General features: G+C 41.2%; 1 protein-coding gene across 5 annotated transcripts in view; it reads right to left on the reverse strand.

Annotated features, from left to right (window-relative positions):
- Positions 1-21106, reverse strand: part of LOC136871659 (high affinity cAMP-specific and IBMX-insensitive 3',5'-cyclic phosphodiesterase 8) — a 1461726-nt gene that overhangs the window by 293182 nt on the left and 1147438 nt on the right. For all 5 annotated transcript variants that reach the window (XM_068227181.1, XM_068227177.1, XM_068227179.1 and 2 more), the window contains one exon: positions 7163-7225. In XM_068227181.1, the coding sequence (XP_068083282.1) occupies positions 7163-7225 (63 nt within the window). The remainder of the gene's footprint in view (positions 1-7162; positions 7226-21106) is intronic.

The raw sequence follows: 21106 nt of genomic DNA on the forward strand, positions 1-21106 counted from the left end.
AACTTGAGACAATGCTGCTATGGTGGGCGGGACCTAGTTGGCTTCAGAATCATCCATCAACTTGGCCAGTCTTAAAGGAAACCATCTCTAACATACCAGAAGAGCGAGCGCTAGCTATGTGCCTCGTGACAGTTAACCATGACCTGGACAACTACCTTAGACGCTTTTCCAGTTGGTCTAGACTGCAGCAAGTGACAGCCTATTTGTTTAGATTTCTTCAAAATTTCTAAGTAATGTTACTGAGAGGCGTCATGGGCCATTGACCACGGCTGAGTTACGTGATTCCTTGAAGGTTGTCGTTGGCATGTCGCAACGTTCTACCTTTGCGCAAGAACTACATAACCTGCAACAGGGGAAGACGATCCCATCTGAAAGCAAGCTTATGGCGCTCCATTCTTTTCTTGACAGCGCCAATTTGATTAGGGTGGGCGATAGACTTGAAAACTCTTCAGCCCCCTACGACCACAAACATCCCTTCATATTGCATCCCAAACACCATATCACCAAACTCACCATCCTGCATGAACATCATAGGCTTTTACACGCCGGAAGTCAGTTGGTGTTAGCTTCTTTATGTCAGAGATTCTGGTTCACATGGAAAATCTATCGTTAGACACGTCATTCACAACTGTCTCACTTGTTTCAAGTTAAAGGCAACTACGGCAAACCAACTCATGGGTCAGCTACCCCCAGCAAATATTAACTCCAGTAAACCATTTTCCAACTGTGGAGTTCACTATGGAGGTCCCTTGTATATCAAGCATGGCACCCCTAGGAGCAGGACACGAACCAAATGTTACATTGCCCTTTTCGTGTGTATGGCCACGAAAGCTGTTCATCACCTGCTTGTTAGCAGTCTATCTACTGAGGCATTCATTGCAGCTCTACGGAGGTTCATCTCACGACGTGGACGATGCAGCAAGATCTTTAGTGATAACGGAACCTGCTTCGTTGGAGCAATGAGAAAGCTGAAGGAATTGCAGCTCCTGATGAGGTCTCGCAGTCATCAGTCTGCTGTTAAGGAGTTTGTGTCCAACGAAGGTATTGACTGGCACTTCATTCCACCTCATGCTCCCCATTTTGGAGGTCTTTGGGAAGCAGGAATCAAGTCAGTGAAGAATCACCTCAAGAGGTTCGCCGGAGACACACTTCTCACCTTTGAATAAATGTACACCCTTTTAACTCAGATTGAAGCGTGCTTAAACTCCCGACCAATAACCCCCTTACCCAACAATCCTGATGAATTTTCCTTCCTCACTCCTGGACGTTTTTTGATTGGTGAATCACTCTCATCCTTCCCTGAACCAGACTGTCTTACTACTTCAATTTCATATGTATCCAGATGACAGCTAGTTCAGCGGTGTCGACAGCAAATATGGAAGCGATGGTCATGTGACTATCTCTCTCAATTACAGCAGCGAACCAAATGGCACAATCCCAAGACCAACGTCCAGACAGGAACACTTGTCCTTATCAAAAACAATCTTCCACTCCTTATGTGGCATCATAGAGAAGGTTCATCCTGGAGCTGACGGTCATGTTCGTGTGGTACCTGTGCGCACTGCCAAGGGAACCTACCAACGAACAGTGACCAAGATATGCCTGTTTCCCACCTACTGGCCCATGAGGCACCCATTATCCGTGGACGTGCAGTTGTGTGTTTTATCTGCTATTGACTCATATGTCCACGTATCTTTTGTTATACTACAGCATCAGATGACTGAACTATGCAGTGCGATTGTTTTCCTTTTTTTTTCTTTCGTTTTGGTGACTTGCAATTCTGTGTCAATTTGTTCATCCATTTGTAATTTGTAGTCCAAATTAGGTGGGCGGCATCTTTGGTTGCTTAGCTCTATTTATTTGACCAGACGACATGTGGGACAGTGGCAGCACTGGTCAAGGACTCGGAGTGGGAGAGAGTGGCATGACGGGAGGAAGAGTGTAAATGGAGCTCGACTAGGCACGCGTGCTGACTCAATGCATTTGTTAGTTTTAAGTGATCTATAGTGTCAAATAAACATGTGTTTTTATTCAGTGCAATTTAAACTATTTAATGAGCTACCAGAGAGGTGTTGTTTGGATCAAATGCAACAATATGAATATTTTGCTTTTTAATCTGGTGAAACATGTTGTTACGAATAAATCACCGTCTGTTTTATTGCTCTAATATATTTCAGGATGACCAAAAATGCGCGCGCGCACACACACACACACACACACACACACACACACAAAAAAAATTCTATTCAACCACTGAATGGCCACACTTAGTAATTACTGGATATTTACAAGTATTTATTCTTTTCTCGCAGCAGGCGGTCGGGCTCGTTGGTATTACCTGAACGGACTATAATCCTACTGACAGGCTCACCTTACTTTTGTTTGCAAGTTGTTTTACGTCACGCCGTCACATATAGGTCCTACGGCGATGATGCGATAAGAAAGGGCTAGGAGTGAGAAGGAAGCGTCCGTGGCCTTAATTAAAGTACAGTCCTAGCATTTGCCTGGTATGAAAATGGGGGAAACCACGGAAAACTATCTTCAGGGCTGCCAACAGTGGGATACGAACCCACTATCTTCCGGATGCGAGCTCACAGCTGCGCACCCCTAACCGCACGGCCAACTCGCCCGGTGTATTAAATTTTAGGCAATCCCCTAAACTACCATTTCACTCAGCGTGAATACAATTATTTATAGCCTGTATTGTAGTGCATCATTCCTCGGCTTTACATGCCAATTTTTATTAAATTATCTTCAGCCGTTTTCTCGTGATGCCCGTACATACAGACACACAAAGACAGACAGAAATGAAGGAAAATTAAAAAGTGAATTTCCTTGTTACTGTGGACACGACTGATACAGAAATAGCATTCTTTCTTAGAAATTCTGAGCAACTTACGGACAAAACTCTTATTTTGTATAGGCCCTACCGATATACAGATATATTTATTTATTTTTATTTTTGGTTCGTTCTAGCCTACTAGGGACCACGGGGCTCGTCTTAACTCTTAGCTAAGGTCCTCTGTCTTATTTATTTATTTATTTATTTATTTATTTATTTATTTATTTATTTATTTATTTATTTATTTATTTATTTATTTATTTATTTATTTATTTATTTATTTATTTATTTATTTCTCTGTGAAAGTATGGGCGCGCTGTTGTCTATTCCTACGGATAAAACGTTTTTGTACTAATCCCTATTCCAAATCAAAGAGTTTTTAGCAGGCTTCCTGGAGCATATGTTAATACTTCAACGATTAGTTCAGTATTGCAGAAAGTAAAACAAGAAAATGATAACGCAGCGGTATTATTTCTTTATATTATGAAGGCATATAACAATGTCGGTCAACATCATGTTTGTTCCACACTGGAAGCATCCAGTTTATCATCAAAATTAAGATTATAGTGGAACATACAGTTTATACTGTTCCTTCGGAGACAACCTGTAGCAGTGATTGTTCCTCCCTGCCCTCTGTGGGTGGGGGCGGTAAATCAAACGCAGTATCACCTGCTTGTCGTAAGAGGAAGCTAAAACGGTAACAACCAGAGGCTGCCAACTTGGGAGCATGGGTTGGTGACCACGGATCCCCTGACTGAGTCTAGCATTACCTCCACTTACTTGTGTCTGGCTCCATACGCTCAGCGTCGCTATCTGTTCTCCACTGAAGATGATTTTCCGTGGTTTTCCATTTTCATACCAGGTGAAAGCTGGGGCTTTACCTAAATTTAGGCTACGGTCGTTTCATTTTCAGTCCAAGCCCTGTTTTGTCCCATCGTCGCCATAAGACGATCTGTGTCTTATAATTACCTCCCCTCCTCGAGTAATACACCTTGCGACCTGCTCAAGCTGTCCACTGACCTACGCTTCTAATTTATTTTGGGATCTACCAGGTCGGTGAAACCAAATGGACTCCTAGGGCATGCGATATAGTTTGTTTTGGCACAAAATTTGCTGATATCGTTGTATCTACAATCCATTTTGGAAAAGGTAGGTTGGAATTAAATTGTTTACTGGAGCTGTTCATTAACCCCGTACTGGTTTCTCTTTGTTGCTGGTTTATTCCTTTATTGTCTCATCCGTTTAATAATTTTCTTAACTTAAAATGTGTAGGCTGGGATATCTCCTGTATAAAAGTGTATCTAATGGAACCTACTCGTATATAGGTACATGATGGCTATTGCCCCATTTAAAAATTGATAGTTACTATTAAGTTTCTTGTATCCCGCCTGGTGCCCATGATCTGGCCTGAAACCGTTGTTACCCGGTTCTAGTACCGTTGCGCATTGCTCGGAAAAACGTGTACCATCAGAATGTTAGCCGGCAGAGTAGGAGAGGTGGTGGTATGCAATTTCTAATCACTAACTTGTGGGCCAAAAGCCTGGATTTAATTCCAAATCTCTCCAGAGTGCTCATATGGAGTGAGGGCTTATGACGCTGTTGATGGTGATTGCTCTGACGGATTGGGACGTAAAGCCTTCAGCAGACCCCTTAGTCCTATTCGACAGTAGTCGTCTATGTGCTGGCACCGGGATTCACCCTCTCCCTTCCTACTATCATATATCAAGCCATTCATTTCAACTCATTAACTCCTCTGGTGACGTCAGGAAGGGAATTCGGCCGTAAAAATTCGCTACGGAGATACCTACATCTCACTTCATAACCGACCCCGTAGAGAAACGAGACGCGGACTGGATATAAATACATGCATACATACATACATACTGCACCCAGTATGGAGGGCACAATTCATACATGCTTACATACACGCATACTCTGTTGGGTTTCTTGTATGATTCATTATCCAATAACTCTATTTTCCCTGTCTATTTCTGGCGATCACCTGATCTTACCTAACCCCAGCAGCTCCTTTCCCCACTTCTTGCAAATCATTTTGCACTCTAGGCCGCTTAAACTGCTACACCTGTCACTACACTATCTGAAGGATAGGTGCTAGAAGTCATAGGAACGACAATTCTGCGAGGTGGCAGCCGAGTGATAGGAAACAGGATGACAAACGAAACAGTACACATTATGCCGAGAGCATCCAGGCTTCGTGACGATGGTGATTCGACTACGTCATGAAGAAAGATAATAATGATTACAGTGGAGGAAGTTTCGCAAAGAGAGAGTAGAAAAGCTACATCTCGGACTTAATGGAAACAGACGGTCTGCTCACATCTTACACAACTGGATTTGAAGGAAGTTCTGTTGTATCATCATTAGCGACTTCCAATCCTGAACGGGCGAACTGTCCGTGAAGAATCTCCAATGCGTTCTCTCCAGGAAACTTAAAAACATTTTTACTCAGACATCTCTCTCAAACATAAGGAGATATAGGCCCCAATTAAAGCAAATTTTTAATCATGTTTCTCTACAAATCCTCAAACGTCAGACTGGGATTCGGAACAAGAATCGCATGTTTCTTACATCAGTGTGTTCCACTACGTCATAGGGAAATGTGCACAAAGTACAATGTCCTTAATCTTATGTTTCTATGCATAGTATTTGATATGCTTCTCTAGGAGTACATTTTCATAGTTATTATCTTGCAATTTGAAATGAGATAGAACTGTGAAATACTGATCGGTTGGGTACCCTATATCTTCTAGCATTCCCAGTACTTTTTACACATATGACCTTTCATACGATCCGGTGGAAATATGATATATTACCCGGGATCATTTCTTTAAAATGAAACTTCCTAAAATTAGGGTGCAGGGATTATTCGCGTAAATACGGTACGACCTTTTATACGATCCTGTGGACATATGATATATTACTCGGGGTCATTTTTACATTACAGAAGAAATATTCATATGCATTTAAATGAAAGAGATCCAGTGCTTTATCTCTTTCAGTGTGAATTAAGACTTTCAATACTTGTTTTCTTTTGATACCTGGAAGTAGTTACATAGTTGGTCCAAACGGCAAAATAATTCTATGGATACTGAGGGAACATCATCGGATATAATAAAAGACTGGTCATTAGTTTAATAACGAATGAGTTCGGAAACCTAGCCTTTTAATATAGGGAACGTGAAGACCGAGTGACATTGTTTTTGTATTAATGGTGATATATCAATATTTAAATCCCGGTCAAAGCATGTGAGGTGTTCGAAGTGAAAATTCATGTTCCCATAGCTCTGTTCCACGTACAATTGGAGGGTTCCTGGCCTATAATCATTACACCAAAGATCACTTAAATCACAAGGGTTTCCTTCTTTCCAGAATAAATATGCTGATGACGTCTAATATTCATCTCATACACTGACCGCTAAAGTCAGTCTCTCGAATTTCCCACAAGAAAAGCTCCGTGGCCCAGGCGGCAGCGCGCCGGCCTCTCACCGCTGGGTTCCATGGTTCAAATCCCCGTCACTCCATGTGAGATTTGTGCTGGAAAAAGCGGAGGCGGGACAGGTTTCTCTCCGGGTACTCCGGTTTCTTCCGTTAATCTTTCATTCCAGCAACATACTCCAATATAATTTAATTTCATCTGTCAGTCATAAATCATTGCCCCAGAGGATTGCGCCAGGCTTCAGTAGCCGGCACAGTTCTTATCCTCGCCGCTAGATGGGGGCTTAATTCATTCCATTCCTGATTCGGTCGAGTGACTAGAAAAATACTGTGGGTTTTCATTTTCATTTCCCCCAAGTAATTCATCGACTCTTTCAATATATCCACTAGTACATTTGAAGATATAGTGTAAGTCATATTTCACTTCCCACATACTCCTTGTAAACTCTATGCTGACAATGTGTAGAATACTGTAAGCACTGCCTAACATTATATGGTTTTCAGTTGTGTGGTGGTGATTATTGTTTTAAGAGGAGGTACAACTGGGCAACCATCCTCTATATATAATCAGAGACAAAAAATGGAAGGGGTCTGACACTTCGAAAAATGAAGGTATCGGCGAAAGGAAGACAAGGGCCACGAAGGGCATGAAAATGAAAGACACCCTAGGCCTCCATACGTAATACAGTCGGGGTCGGAAAAGAACAAGAGTTGACCAAGGGAGGTCGGATAGGATAGATAAAGGTGAGGAGCCTGGCACAAATAAGTGGAAGCAATGCCAAGACTCAGCTAAGGGCCCCGTGGTCGCCAACCCACGCTCCAAAGTTCAGAGCCTCTGGGGCTTTTAGTTGTGTACGTACTTACTTTCAACGGGGTTAGACTACGTCCCTTCAGTAAATTTGCCAGCCGCAGATCTTGGGATGTTCTCTGAAACAAAAGAGAAGTACACATTTAGGAAATCGTTAAACACAGCACTGTATGTGGCTATCCTCAGAAGAGAAATTATAGTTTGTGGGTTCGCGATAAACAGAATATTGTACACTTATAATTCCTTATACTATATTAGGAGGAATGGCTCTAAATTTATATTAATTTCATATCCAGAATCCAGGACACAGGTAGTTAATTCAACATATCCCTTTACGTATGAAGGACATAGAAACAGATGGAAACAATCATGCATTTAAGTGGACCGTAACTTACGATGCGCCTTCCCTGCACAGACTTCTATTCTAAAATTAAGTGCCAGATATTCACCATATGGGCAGCTTTGTGAAATCACAATAGGCAATGTTGGTGAAATGCAGCCTTGTAAGATAACGCCAGACAATAAGCCTGAATTCAGCCTATACAGGGTCGCTCGTGACCGAGCGCACGGTATGTGTACTCTGCGCTACAACCGCTGCCTCAGACCAAGTTACGTTGCGCGTGTATACAATCTTATATGAAATATTACCTTATAAAAGATGCTGGAAGTGTCACCCTTCATAATGAGGGACTTCATAAACACCATTAGGATTTTCAGCACACCAATAGCGAGGGTCATGACTGTTGACACACCATTAAGATGAAACCAGCCCTCATCCGAAAAGAACACAAGCTGTGGGTCAATAAACGATCATTCAGTGATGCAAGATACCACTCACAATATCTCATTCTTGTTGTATTTATATGCAGATGATATGGTTCTTGCTGCAGAACAGCTGGAGGACCTGAAAGAGTCTTTTGATCTTCTGGCAGCATGGGCACATGAAATATTGATCTCAGCATAAATGACCAAAATACTGTCTACATGATTTTCAGAAAAGAGGGACGACCAGCAGTGACTGACAGAGTCCATTACAATGGTAAAGAACTAACAAGGGTTAGTCACTTCAAATATCTGGGAGTCATATTCCAAACCAGAGGTGATGTTTTCACAAAACACATAGAGAATAGGACAATCTTGGCACTTAAAGCAGTGAACGAAATCAAAGATTTACGTAAGATGTCAGTTAAAGCAGCGATACAGCTCTTCAATATTAAAGTTGTGCCTATAATCACCTATGGTCTACAACTACCTAAACATTAATAGTCTACGACGAATAGAGAAAGTCAAAGCCGCATACTTAAAGAGAGCTCTGGGGCTTTCGAAGTATACACTATCTCGACTTGTGTATGTTCTGACGAGGGAATCTTTCCTGATCGAAGAGCTACGCTTCAAGATATCACTACCATCCACGACAAATTACGATGAACTACTTACGGAACTGAAGCAGAAAAGAGAAGACATTTGGTTAGATTTCTATGCAACGGATGCTATGACAACGCGGGGATGGATGGAAGCGAACTACGAATTAAGACATATTGTAATTAGATTGGCTGTTCATGGTTTTCACTTTAAGCTTTGCAAAACCAAAACATTTCATGAAACTGAATTCGGATGCATGTGTAAATTGTGCGATCGTGAATGTGATAGATACCACGTCTTAACATGTCCTAATAGAGGGAAATCATTGATTAAGTTCAGAAGAATGAGACCTATGTGGCTTGGAAATGTTAAAATTAATGTACTTACTTACATGGCCATTTGGCTGTAATAAAACTATTATATCTCATTCTTGTGGCTGGATCAGCAGGCTTTAAACAATACGCTCGTGTAAAACTGTACGGTTTGATGTGTAACAGTTTTGCAGGTCTGTGTGCAGAAGAAACCGAAACCTTTACTTGTGCTAATTTTGTGAGTGATTTATTCGATGGCCGTTCAAGATTTGCATCAATGTCGTGTAGCTTTTCCTCTGTTAAAACTGTTCGTGTGCGTGCATGCTTTTATTGAGAACTGACCCAGTAGTTTCAAATGTATTTACAATTACATGACTCTGTGCTCATGAAGGTGGCACTTCATCACGAAATTACTGAATAAATGTATGGCGTACACGTCGAGCCGACTCGTACTTCAACTAACTTTTATATACGGAAATACGGTCTTGTAATGATAATTGCCTCACCATATTAACAGATAAGATTCAGACTGCTGATGCTATGTAGAACACGTGCACGCTCTTTGCAAGGTCAAGAACTATGCGCGCGTCTCCCCTACAGATGCTTAGGTCTCGGAGAGTAAAAACGCCGCTGGACGGTCAGGGTTTATAGGAGAGACCCTATGTACAGAGACAACCACGGCATAAAGAATTCCGATGCGCCAGGTGATGGATTACTACCATCATACGCATGAGGTTTAATCACGGGTCATTTCCGGCATACCTGAACAAGACAGGTGCTATCGCCACAACCGATTGTCTGCGTAGTGCAGTGCCTTTCAGAGTGCAGTGCACGGGCGCAAGGTGCAGGAGACAACTTCACTAGGTTGACCAGAGTACAAACCCCCACTCCATTTCCCCTACACCTGTCTCACCCGTTCGGCCTGTCTTCGCCTTCTCCACAAACTCAACAGTGAAGCGACATTGGGCATGGCTAGTACCCGGATGGGTGACCGCCGAGACAGCCACCTGTCCTTGAAACAAATATTACCAGGAACTATTCCCACCAGTCAGGCACGATAACTCAAATTCGCACGCCAAATAATACTCAATTTATTTAACCCATCATACGAAATTAAATATTTCAATACACCCACTATTATTATTATTATTATTATTAATATTATTATTATTATCACCCTACAACATATTTTTTTATTATTCTTAAATCTATTTTCCTAAACAGCCCAGGTGAGGATCGCTAAAGCGAAACCGGTACTGGGATTATAAGCAAACTACAGGATATTTGGCACCTTCCCCACTGAGCCTCCCCTCACTGCGAAATGTGTATGTGCCGTGAGTGGTGACACTGTTGTATGGGACAACGTTACCGGTGTTAAAACACTCTTCTTTCAATTTGGTTTGAGCAGACAATTTATCTTCTCTAGTTCTTCTTTTCCTTTATCTTTGCAATGATACCAGTTATGCCTGCAACAAGGGACCGGCTGACAGCAATTTGAGAGCCTTCTTTAAATTACAATTAGAAATAGGCCTACTCTCACGCAATTTAGTTTTTGTACAAGTCAAAGCAGGAAAAAATACCTTTCACATATGCTTGTCGAACCAAATATAGAAATACTCTTAGCTGCTTCTCGATGCAGCTTAGGAAAATCTTCCTTCGAAAAATTCTCGTAGAATTTGAGCAAAGCCTTTGTATTGGAAAACAGATCTTTTTGATTAACTTCTCACATAATTATTGTCCCACGGATTAAGCATTTGGCTTTATCGTCATGACTGACAAAGAAATACGAAAGTTCCCAGTTCGATTGAAATGGACTTTGGGAAGTCTTTGCTTTCTTTGAAACAGGTTGCTCCATTATTATGTTGTTGTCTTGCGCTTATCTATTTCACTGATAAACAAGCCGTCTATCACCGAACGCTTCGTCGCTCTCAGCGCACTACACCATCCGAGCCAAGCCGAGTTGAGTCGAGTCGGAACGATGCACAGTGCACGGAGTCTCTGCGCCTCGATATGTACGCGTGAGATTTTGAGCGTTTGAGAAGCCCTGGTGTAGTGTTACAAATACTGGGGGTGTAAACCACACCTTTCTGGAATAATGGGAGACTTAACACCAAAGTCAAGACTTTATCAAAGTTCTCGTGCAGCTTGGAACTCCACAGCCAAGTGCCAAACTCTTATTATCAACAGAAAATGTACGAATATACGGAGAAATGGCCTCACTTCTGAAGAACAGTGAAATTAGAATACGTATTACAAATCAAGTGTGTAACAATAATTAATTGTATTTATTACTGTTGTTGTTATTGGCATTATTTTCGTGTTTGTGATTCTATGTTACAGGGATCCCAGCTGATATGGACATAATGAACAGTTATTTTAAAGTAACCCTATAGAGTCAATCAGCTAAAATTTGGACCACAAATATTTCTGAAATGGAAGGTGTTTACTGATGTGCTGCTTTCGTGGAAATGAAGTGTACCAAGGTCTCATAATTATAGCCCATACTCAGGTTTTAACAATAATTATTAGACTGACTGTTATTTTATAATTATTAATAATAATAATAATAATAATAATAATAATAATAATAATAATAATAATAATTGTTTTGCGGCACACTAACTACTTTTCCAGTTTTCGGAGACGCCGATGTGCCGGAATTTCGTCCAGCAGGAGTTATTTTCCGTGCCAGTAAATCTACTGACACGAAGCTGACGTATTTGAACAACTTCAAATGCCACCGGATGATGATGATGACGACGACGACGACGGTGATAGTATGGTGTTGAATTTAAACCGGGGCCTCTGAGTAAGTGATAGGCACGCTACCTCTATCGCACGGGCTGATGTGAGTAGGGTCACACTAACTCATATCGATCTATGACGACATTGAGAGAGGGAAGAGGTACGACTAGAAAAGTGGTGACCAAAGCCTTCAGTTACACAATGGCATTTCTTATCATCACCCAAAGAGGGAAGCAATGGAAAATAATTTTCAGACGTGCCAACAATGTGGTTCGAACTCATCAACTCCAGAATGCAGGATTACAGCCACACTATCCGCAAACATAGCCCAAATGCTCGGTCTGTAATTTTTACAACATGCACCATGGATAGTACATGCATTTAATACAGAATTGCTTGTATACTCTCAGCCATGTAAATGCAAGGGAGAATATGTAAGTTGTGTAAACGTGTAGATCAGATTAAGTTGCAATTTTCAGTCTCCTATTTTATCGAATCGAGGACAAGTTCGGCTCGTCAGATGCAGGTCTTTTGATTTGACTCCCGTAGGCAACCTGCGCGTCGTGATGAGGATGAAATTATGATGAAGACGACACATACAACCAGCCCCCGTGCCAACGAAATTAACCGGCCATGGTTAGAATTCCCGGCCCTGCCGGGAATCGAACCCGGGACCCCTGTGACCAAAGACCAGCACGCTAACCATTTAGCCACGGAGCCGGACTGTACATTATAAAGATGGCACGAGAAGTAAATGTGGTTGAGGTCATCGATTGCTTGACGATCACACGAACAGTAGGGCGAGTTTAGGATTCATATCCGGCAGAGATGATTTTCAAAACTGCCGTGACTGAACTTCACGCGAAGAAGAGACGTGACGTATCGGCGACAAGCATTCCATTTGGAGAATCAAGGTGAGTGACGAAGGTATTCCACTCTTCTTCAATTTGCGTTCGGGAACGCTGCTTGATACGTGGCGTACAGCCTCGAATTGGCACTGGTGATTCTAGGCGTTGGCCCAAATGCGTTGCTGCTCTAGTAAGCCGCTCAAGATATTCCTTGTGTTGGGTACCTTTATGGCTAGGTATCCAACGAAAGTGCGCCTCAATGTTGAGACGTGTAAGTTGTCGAAATCTCTGAATGATTTGGGTTTGATGAACCGTTAGTTTGTATGCAGTAGGTGACCGTAGAGTCTTCAAAACGCCGAGAGAGTCAGTAATTGTAAGAACCTCTGTAGGTTTAACACTTAACCTGTATGCTAGAGCTTCAGAAATAGTGACAGTCCAGTCATTTGGTAAAGTAAATAAACGAGATTTCTGAGTTGCGGGACAGTAAAAAGCGCGTCCCACTTAGGAGGTGAGGGTATTTTTCAGCCATCAGTGAAGATCTGAAGAGCACTGGCCCACTGGCTTTGAGTATATTCTACAAAGTAAGACTGAACTCTGGTTAGAGGAAATTAAGTCTGTTGTATGAATGGGAAACAATAAGCACGAGTACGGAATCTCAAATGCAGGCAAGGCTTGTGGGGTGTTGACGATGGAAGTATGGGTTGTAGAAACTGAAGACTGTTCAGAAGACAGAGATTTTTCATCCATTTTGGGTTTCCGTGCTCCCCCATATCGGTTTCTAAATCAGCCAGACTGCTACAGATTGGTGGATCATTGTTGTACATTCTGGCTAACACAAAATTGCCTTCTAAATACTGTCGATGACCAGCGAGAGGAGGTTCGGCGCACTCTAGTGACAGCGCGCTTGCTGGGTTCGAAGCCCTAGCTCCAGTGCAAGTTCTGACACAGCCATATTGTATTCTGTCCAACTTGCGCAGATGTATTTTACTTCCGTTATGTTAAAATATACTCCCATAATCAATTTTGAATCAAATCAAGCTGCGATATAGGAGAAGGGGAACACAGGGATCTGCCCTAGGGAGAGCTTAGGAAGATACGGTAGTTTATTATTCGACAGTGTAGTTTCGTAATTTTGGTGACGTTCGGTGACGTAACCTGATTATGTCTTACCACCTTTGTAATTAACTCTCATATTTCGTGCGAAACAACGTGAATAATATTTCCTATAACCACTCGGAGTATTATACTGCGAGTACTCCCATAGTTCCATGAGGGCTTTTGAATGAATCCATCTGACGGAGAAATTTAATTTCCTGTATGGAGAGAACTTCAAATAAGAATTTAATTAGATTGAATAGAATACGAGGCTTGGAACTGAAAATATATTTTATCAAAGCTTCTTTCATATCCCTCAACTCCCTCCGCATATACAACAATTCTCCTTTGCATGAAAATAATTGGGAGTACACAGCCAATTATGTGAATAAAAGCATTTGATGTTCAAAGAGTTGGAAGAGAAAATATAAATTTCACTCCATTTACGTCAATGCTCAGAAATGGGTCCATTCGGGGGATGGTAGGTTCGAACGCCACTGTCGGTAGCCCTGAAGATGGTTTTCCGTGGTTTCCCATTTACACACCAGGCAAATGCTGGTGCTGTACCTTAATTAAGAAAACGGTCTCTTTCTTCCCGCTCCTAGCCCTTGCCTCTTAATATCGTCGCCGTAACACCTGTCTGTGTGGGTGCGACATAAAGCAAGTAGTAAAACTAGTATAAATAAACAAAGAAATAAACAACTAAATGGGTGCTTACACGAATAAGCAAGTGAAGCATACAACAATAAGTCCAAATGGATAGCACAGGGTATTAGGAAGGTCGACCTAATGTAGCTCAGAGTGTTATCACTCATGCCCATGAAACGATTTTCACAAAAATTATTTTTCTATGTTTGAACTTTAACGAAAATGCTACCACATTAGCTGAAATCACCTCCTTCCCAGCCGGGCTGAGGGGCTCAGACGGTTGAGGCGCTGGCCTTCTGACCCCAACTTAGCAGGTTCGATTCTGGCTCAGACCGGTGGTATTTGAAGGTGCTCAAATACGTCAGCCTCGTGTCGGTAGATTTACTGGCACGTAAAAAAATCTCCCGCGAGACTGAATTCCGGCACCTCGGCGTCTCCGAAAACCGTAAAAGTCGTTGGTGGGACGTACAGGTCCTACCAAAAGTTTAAGGACATCTGCATATTTCATTAACATGATTCCTATCCGTACATTTTGGTGTCAGGCATACAATTTTTACAGGGAACTAGTACATACTGTATTTAGAGGAACATTTTCTGAAATTTTCATTAAAATATCAGTCTTTGTTTTGAAGTTACTAATTTGTATTTATAACAGTTGGAAAGAAAATGGCTATTTTTTAATACTTTAGGAGATCTGAAGAGTACAATATGGGGATTACATTAATCTCCATCTTTGTTATGGAGAAACACAGGTACTTGTAGAATATTTATAATTGTAACAGAGCAACAGAGTATGTTTTCATTTTAAAATATCCCCCGGGTTATAGCTCGCAACAGAACCACAGAAAGTGCTAAAAAAAAAAAAAAAGCAAGCATTCCTTGACCTTGGATTGACAGGAGACCCCTGAAGCTATAGAGATCGTTTGTGTGTTACGTTAACCCCCGTGTTATAGCTCGCAACAGAACCACAGAAAGTGCTTTTAAAAAAAAGCAAGCATTCCTTGACCTTGGATTGACAGGAGACCCCTGAAGCTATAGAGATCGTTTGTGTGTTACGTTGTTGTGTAAATATCCCGCTAGAACTGACGGCCAATATTAAAGCGAAATTTACTTGTTTTGTAATAAGTGCGAATCTCCAGCGAAATTCCTGGAAAAATCCGTTCCAATGACAAACTGATTGGTAGAAATATGACACAGTACTACCAAAATGTTCATCCAGATAAAATCCCACGGAGCAATTGTTTTTTGAAAACTGTATATTTATTGCAGTAGCTGTTTTGGAATGATAAAGGTCTAATTATCCATATTCCCATTTGCTGGTTTCAATTGAATGGAGAATGAATTTAACTGCCGACACTCATCTTGTAAAATTTTGGTGCTTCGGTTGGAAACAAAACTGAAAAGCACATGTCCCCAAATGATGCCAACATGTTATTTGGACTTCTGAAATATCTGTTTCATCAAACTAATGCCATTCAGTTCAATTATAAAAATGTTCTGGTTATGAGGGTAAAAGCGCATTTCCATTTCGGTTCCTTGTTCATCCGTTGATGCAGAGAGGTTTTATTCAAAATGCAATTTGAATGTCGTCGATCCGAGACGACTAATGAAACTAAGTTCATTTTTAAGGCCAGACGTGTACGAAATCCCTCAAAACTATGATTTTTGTTGTTGCTGAAATTGATAGCGTATTATGTTGGAAATCTAGTCCAAAAAGGATTTCATTTAATTCAGTATCTAAGTGTACTAAATTCCTAACACATGAGCGTCAGGTGCCACGTCCCCTATTTCATGCAGTGCTTTTTCGCTTTGTTTTTTGGCGCTGAACTACTCTATTTTCAGTCTGTTTTGTCAGTTAGTTGACGGTATCACACTTGGGAGTACTGAAGAAGGCGATGAAGCGTCATTTCCGGTTGGTCAAGCATGTCGATTACCGCGGAAAGTTTGTTTGGATTTGAGAAATACAGTGCGAGGTTGCGTATTGTGAAATTGCCTGGACTTCCCTTTTCCATGACTAATGTACCATTTGCTCTGGAACTATTAATGATAACAATCTGAAACTTGGTACACAAGCAGACTATACACTATCAAACATTTTCTTTCGAGGGAATTACAAAATATGTAATTTTATGGACTTTAGGATTTTATATATACTGTACGTATTTTTGTGAACTTTTCAAATAGAAAATTTTATTTATTTATAAAAAATGAAATAGGATGAAATTAAAAACACCTGCAGGTATTCAATCATCAAAGTCTTAAAAATCACTAAAAATATTACCAGGTCCAGGTCCTCAACATTGCTGAGGAAAAGATATATGACCAAAATTCAAATTTGAAAAAAAAAATCTTTTTCAAAAACACTTTACCTAAATGAACTGTTTAATGTTTCTAGTTAAGAACAATGCATTTTAAATCAGTGCGCAAGGTTCCATGATTGTAACTCAAGTTACAGGGAATTTAGGAATCGGTGAATTTTCGTGCATGTCTCCCCTAAACATCTGCTATGTTATCTTTCAGAAAATAATGAATGAATACAGTGGCGTAATCGTATGGCCTAATTACAGTCGTAATTAAGGTCAGTAGTTCACATACCAATTGATAATGAATATTGTTTTTATAAATAAATTTCTCATAATTTTATGAATAGTTTTAGAATATTATTAAAGCAAAATTCGTGCGATAGGTTAAGTTGAATTTGTTCCTTTTCACGAAATTCTATATAAATTAACGCGAAAAAATAATATATCTAAGCTGAGGGTATCCCAGATCAAGGGTGATCAAAGTGAGGTACGCGAACTGCTAGGGGTACATGGGGTCGTCTGAAGGGGTACGCAAAATTAACATAGCTTCTAACAGTTTTCGATGAGCAGTTCAGAAAAGAGTTGAGCCAGCCCTTTTTCAATAAAATCTTGTTTTTGTGTACCACTTCACATTTTAAACCTGATGAAACATGGACACCTGAATGGTCTCCATCACACCCTCGCGGCATTGTCGGATCCTACTACAAAGTTGCCTGGGTTCAACCTTCCTCGCTCCACCTGGACCACACTTAGAGGGATATGCTGCGGAGTCAGAAGAAGTACTTCAGCTCTACATCGGTGGGGCTGGAAAGACTCGCCAGCTTGTGACTGTGGTGCAGAAGTACAAATCATCGTGCACATTCTAAAGGACTACCCTCTGTGAGCTTTCACTGGTTCTATTGAGGACATACATCGTATGACCCCTGACACACTCTCTTGGTTGGAAGAGCAGGACGTTCCCAAGGGTACAATATATATTTAAGGTGTCTATAGAGTCGACTGTGTATCTAATACTTTATTGTGTCAAGAACGTGTACATAGAATCGATTGTCAACTGTAGTATCATACGCTAAATAACAATAACTTTAGAGAGTCTCGTTTCCAAACTATCCATTCTAAAATATGTGTCAGCGTGACTATGTACGTAAAAATACTTACTTATGCTGCATTGCTATTTTATAAAACTTGTATTTCGAAATCCACTCATTCATTTCAGTTTTGCTTCAGTAGCAGTGTATATAATACAATGGTAATTATTGCATTAATAATTCCTAGAGCACCCGTGCGAAAAATCTCGCAAGTCCATAAAGCAAACTTTCCCGAATGCATTAACATTCACTGGTTATACGATATTGGTACTCAAACCATTGATTTACAGGTCTCAAATCCATGCGAAGTGAGATAAGAAAATCCTGTAAAAGAATTAACGTTTAATAGTTTAAAGGAATAAACGACAACTGATAATCAGCATGTATAAAACAGGCGTCCAAGCGGCCAAAATGGGAAGCGGACATCAATGATGGCGCGTATTTCCTTACAGCAGCAGTATTTGCAAATCGCACACTTCGTTCAATTATTTAAAGTCATGTTTTAACGGAAGTACCGATATTTATGAAATGAGAGTGCAATTCGTCACCGGTAATGCATATTCTCTTCCTTTTGAATGCTCATTTGTCACGATCGGTTACTTGTGACCGCCGCAAAAGGGATCTATACTACTGAAATAATATATATGATACTTGTATATTACTAGGCAATGAACACTCATGAGAACACCACGTTTCTCCGTCTGCTTTGTGAAGACTTGCCGCGTTGCCTTAGAAGAGAACAGGAGACTACAATGGTCGAATAATAGGGCTAGCATTAAGTAGTGAAAATGACAGGAGTAGTTCTTCGGCCATTGATCACCGCTCAGTTTTCCGGGTCCTTCTGTACACTTTACTCCGAAGGAGTTACGAGGTTTCCTCTGCCCAGCGACGATATATACAAAATACACTGTTGTTATTATTGGGAAACAGGATAGTGTAGCGGCTTAGCTGATTGCCTGTCATCCAGGCGACCGTAGTTCAATTCCTGGTGTTGCTGGGGTGAGATTTCCAGTTGAAAATCCCGTGGTGTCAGGAAGGGATGCGACCTTACATTCCCGGCTGCAACTCTTTAATGCCTCAGTGCGTTCAACCGGGATAAGCTGCGGAAGATGATGACGATGATGATTATAGTTAATATAATTCAATCTACTCGTACTTCGGGGGTCCGACTCGTTGGCTGAATGGTCAGCGTACTGCCCTTCGGTTCAGAGGGCCAGGGTTCGATTCCCGGCCGGGAATTCTCCTGGCTCGGGGACTGGGTATTTGTGTCCGTCCCAACACTCTCCTCTTCATATTCAGTCAACATATCACAATACCAACCACCACAGAAACACGCAATAGTGATTACATCCCTCCACTAAGGGTTGGCGTCAGTAAGGACATCCGGCCGTGAAAAAGGGCGACCTCACGGGTGTGGGGAAAAGCGGTAGGAAAAGAAGAATAATAAGATACTCGTACTTCGGAGGTAGGAAGGTAAAACAATTAGATTTCGGGGGTTCGCCAAGCAAAAAGTTTGATAACCACTGCCCTAGATGTATTCTATTTTCCCAACCATAGGGGAATACTTCAACGTACGAGTAGGTTTTACTTCTCATAATGGTTCACCAAACCGGACAAAGTGATTTAATCTTTCTACGAGGAATAAGTGGACTATCTGTGACTTGTACGAGATGTGTACAGGTGTTAAACTGTATCTCCGAACTTTGTGACATGCCTTGTGTTGCGCGCTCTGAGTGACTGACACTCGAGCTATCGCCGCTTCCTGCCACATTTCCTGTCAACACGACGTGCTGCGTCTCGCTTACCATATCACAGAGATTAGGGCGCGACGTCAAAACTATATCCGCCCTGCAGGTGGGTGCATCATTCATTCTTGATTGTTACCTAGAAAACGGTGTCTGTGCAATTTATTATAATAAAGAGATTTTTTGATTTCTGGTTTTAAAACAATAGGAAATCTAACTGCACGAGGGAGAATTTTACGGTGGTGGTGATTATTGTTTAAAGGGTACATTTACTGACACAAATTATGATCGGAAGGAAACGTCTAAAGATGAGAGATCTATTTCATCAAGACCGACTCCAATCCTCAGACCGTAATATATAAAAAAAACATGGCGGCTGATGTAGCCGGACTGCAGGTATTGGCTAACACGAACATATCGCGTACATATTATACAAACGGCGGTAATTTAAATTATAAATGTAGCATTCAGTTTCCTCCAAGGAGGACACCACCAACCCAGCAGACGCAACTATGAATCCTCAGCCAACTACTGACCCTCAGCAAATTATTGAACATTTTAATTAATTAATTTATTTATTTATTTATTTATTCGTATCAGAAGCATGCATTTTACATAGCATAATGGTACTTAATGACATACATATCAAATAGTGTCTGCCCAGAATTTTGCCAAATCACGGGCATTAGGTGTTGCAGCCATCAAGTCCTCTATTGTGCAACTTAAAGGACACTTACTACAGTTCATGAAATGGGCTGTGGTTTGGTCTTCACCACATTCGCATTGCCTGGATGTGCCAGGAAAGCCCCACTTTACCATATTGATTCTTGATCTACCAACCCCAGTGCGAAGCCTGTTCAACGATTTCCAAGTAGACCAATGTTCCTCGTGTCCTGGAGGGAGATGTTCAATTGGTAGCATCCAATCAGCAAGTTGAGGATTTCTAGTTCTCCATAATCTCAACCTTGTGGATTGAGCAGATTCGTTTAAATCTTCGGTTGTATTCAGGAAACTCCTCCTAGACCTCAATCTTCGGTGGGCAGGTTCATATCCATTCAATGGGTGTGCACATGAGGCAAGTGCTTTAGTTCTCTCATTCATGGATGCAACTTCTCTTCTTATATCTGGTGGGGCGATTCCAGCCAAACAGTAGATTCTATCTCGTGGAGTTGGCTCAAGCAGCCAGTAATGAGTCGACATGTTTCATTTAGAGAAATGTCAACTTGTTTAGCATGACTTGATCTGTACCAAACAGGGCAAGCGTACTCTGCAGCGGAGTAACACAGAGCCACGGCTGTAGTTCTCAACGTCGTTGGATGTGTACCCCAATTGGTTCCAGACAACTTGCGAAGGATGCTGTTTCTAGCCGACACTTTCTGCTTGATGTTCATGCAGTGTTGTTTGTAGGTGAGAGCACGATCCAATGTTACACCTAGATATTTAGGTGTTGGGCAGTGATCTAGTTGAGTATCTTCCCATACTACCTGCAATTTCCTTGACGCCTGTCTGTTCTTTAAATGGAAGGCACATACCTAAGTTTTAGATGGGTTAGGCTTCAATTGATTTCCTCTGTAGTAGTAGGATAGTTCAGAAAGAGCCTCTGATAACTTTTCTTCTACAACCTCAAAAGCAGTTTGCTTGAGTAGCAATAGCTCGATCATCCGCATATATGAAGCTTCTGGTGCCAACTGGAAGAGGTTGGTCATTCGTATAGATATTAAAGAGCATAGGGGCGAGAACACTGCCTTGTGGCAGACCATTCTTTTGTTTCCTCCATCGACTTTTCTGATCCTGAAATTCAACGAAGAACCTACGATTTTGGAGAAGATTGCAAATTATTTGTGTCATCTTGTAA

This window comes from Anabrus simplex, chromosome 4, assembly GCF_040414725.1.
Source record: "Anabrus simplex isolate iqAnaSimp1 chromosome 4, ASM4041472v1, whole genome shotgun sequence".
Lineage (NCBI taxonomy): Eukaryota > Metazoa > Arthropoda > Insecta > Orthoptera > Tettigoniidae > Anabrus > Anabrus simplex.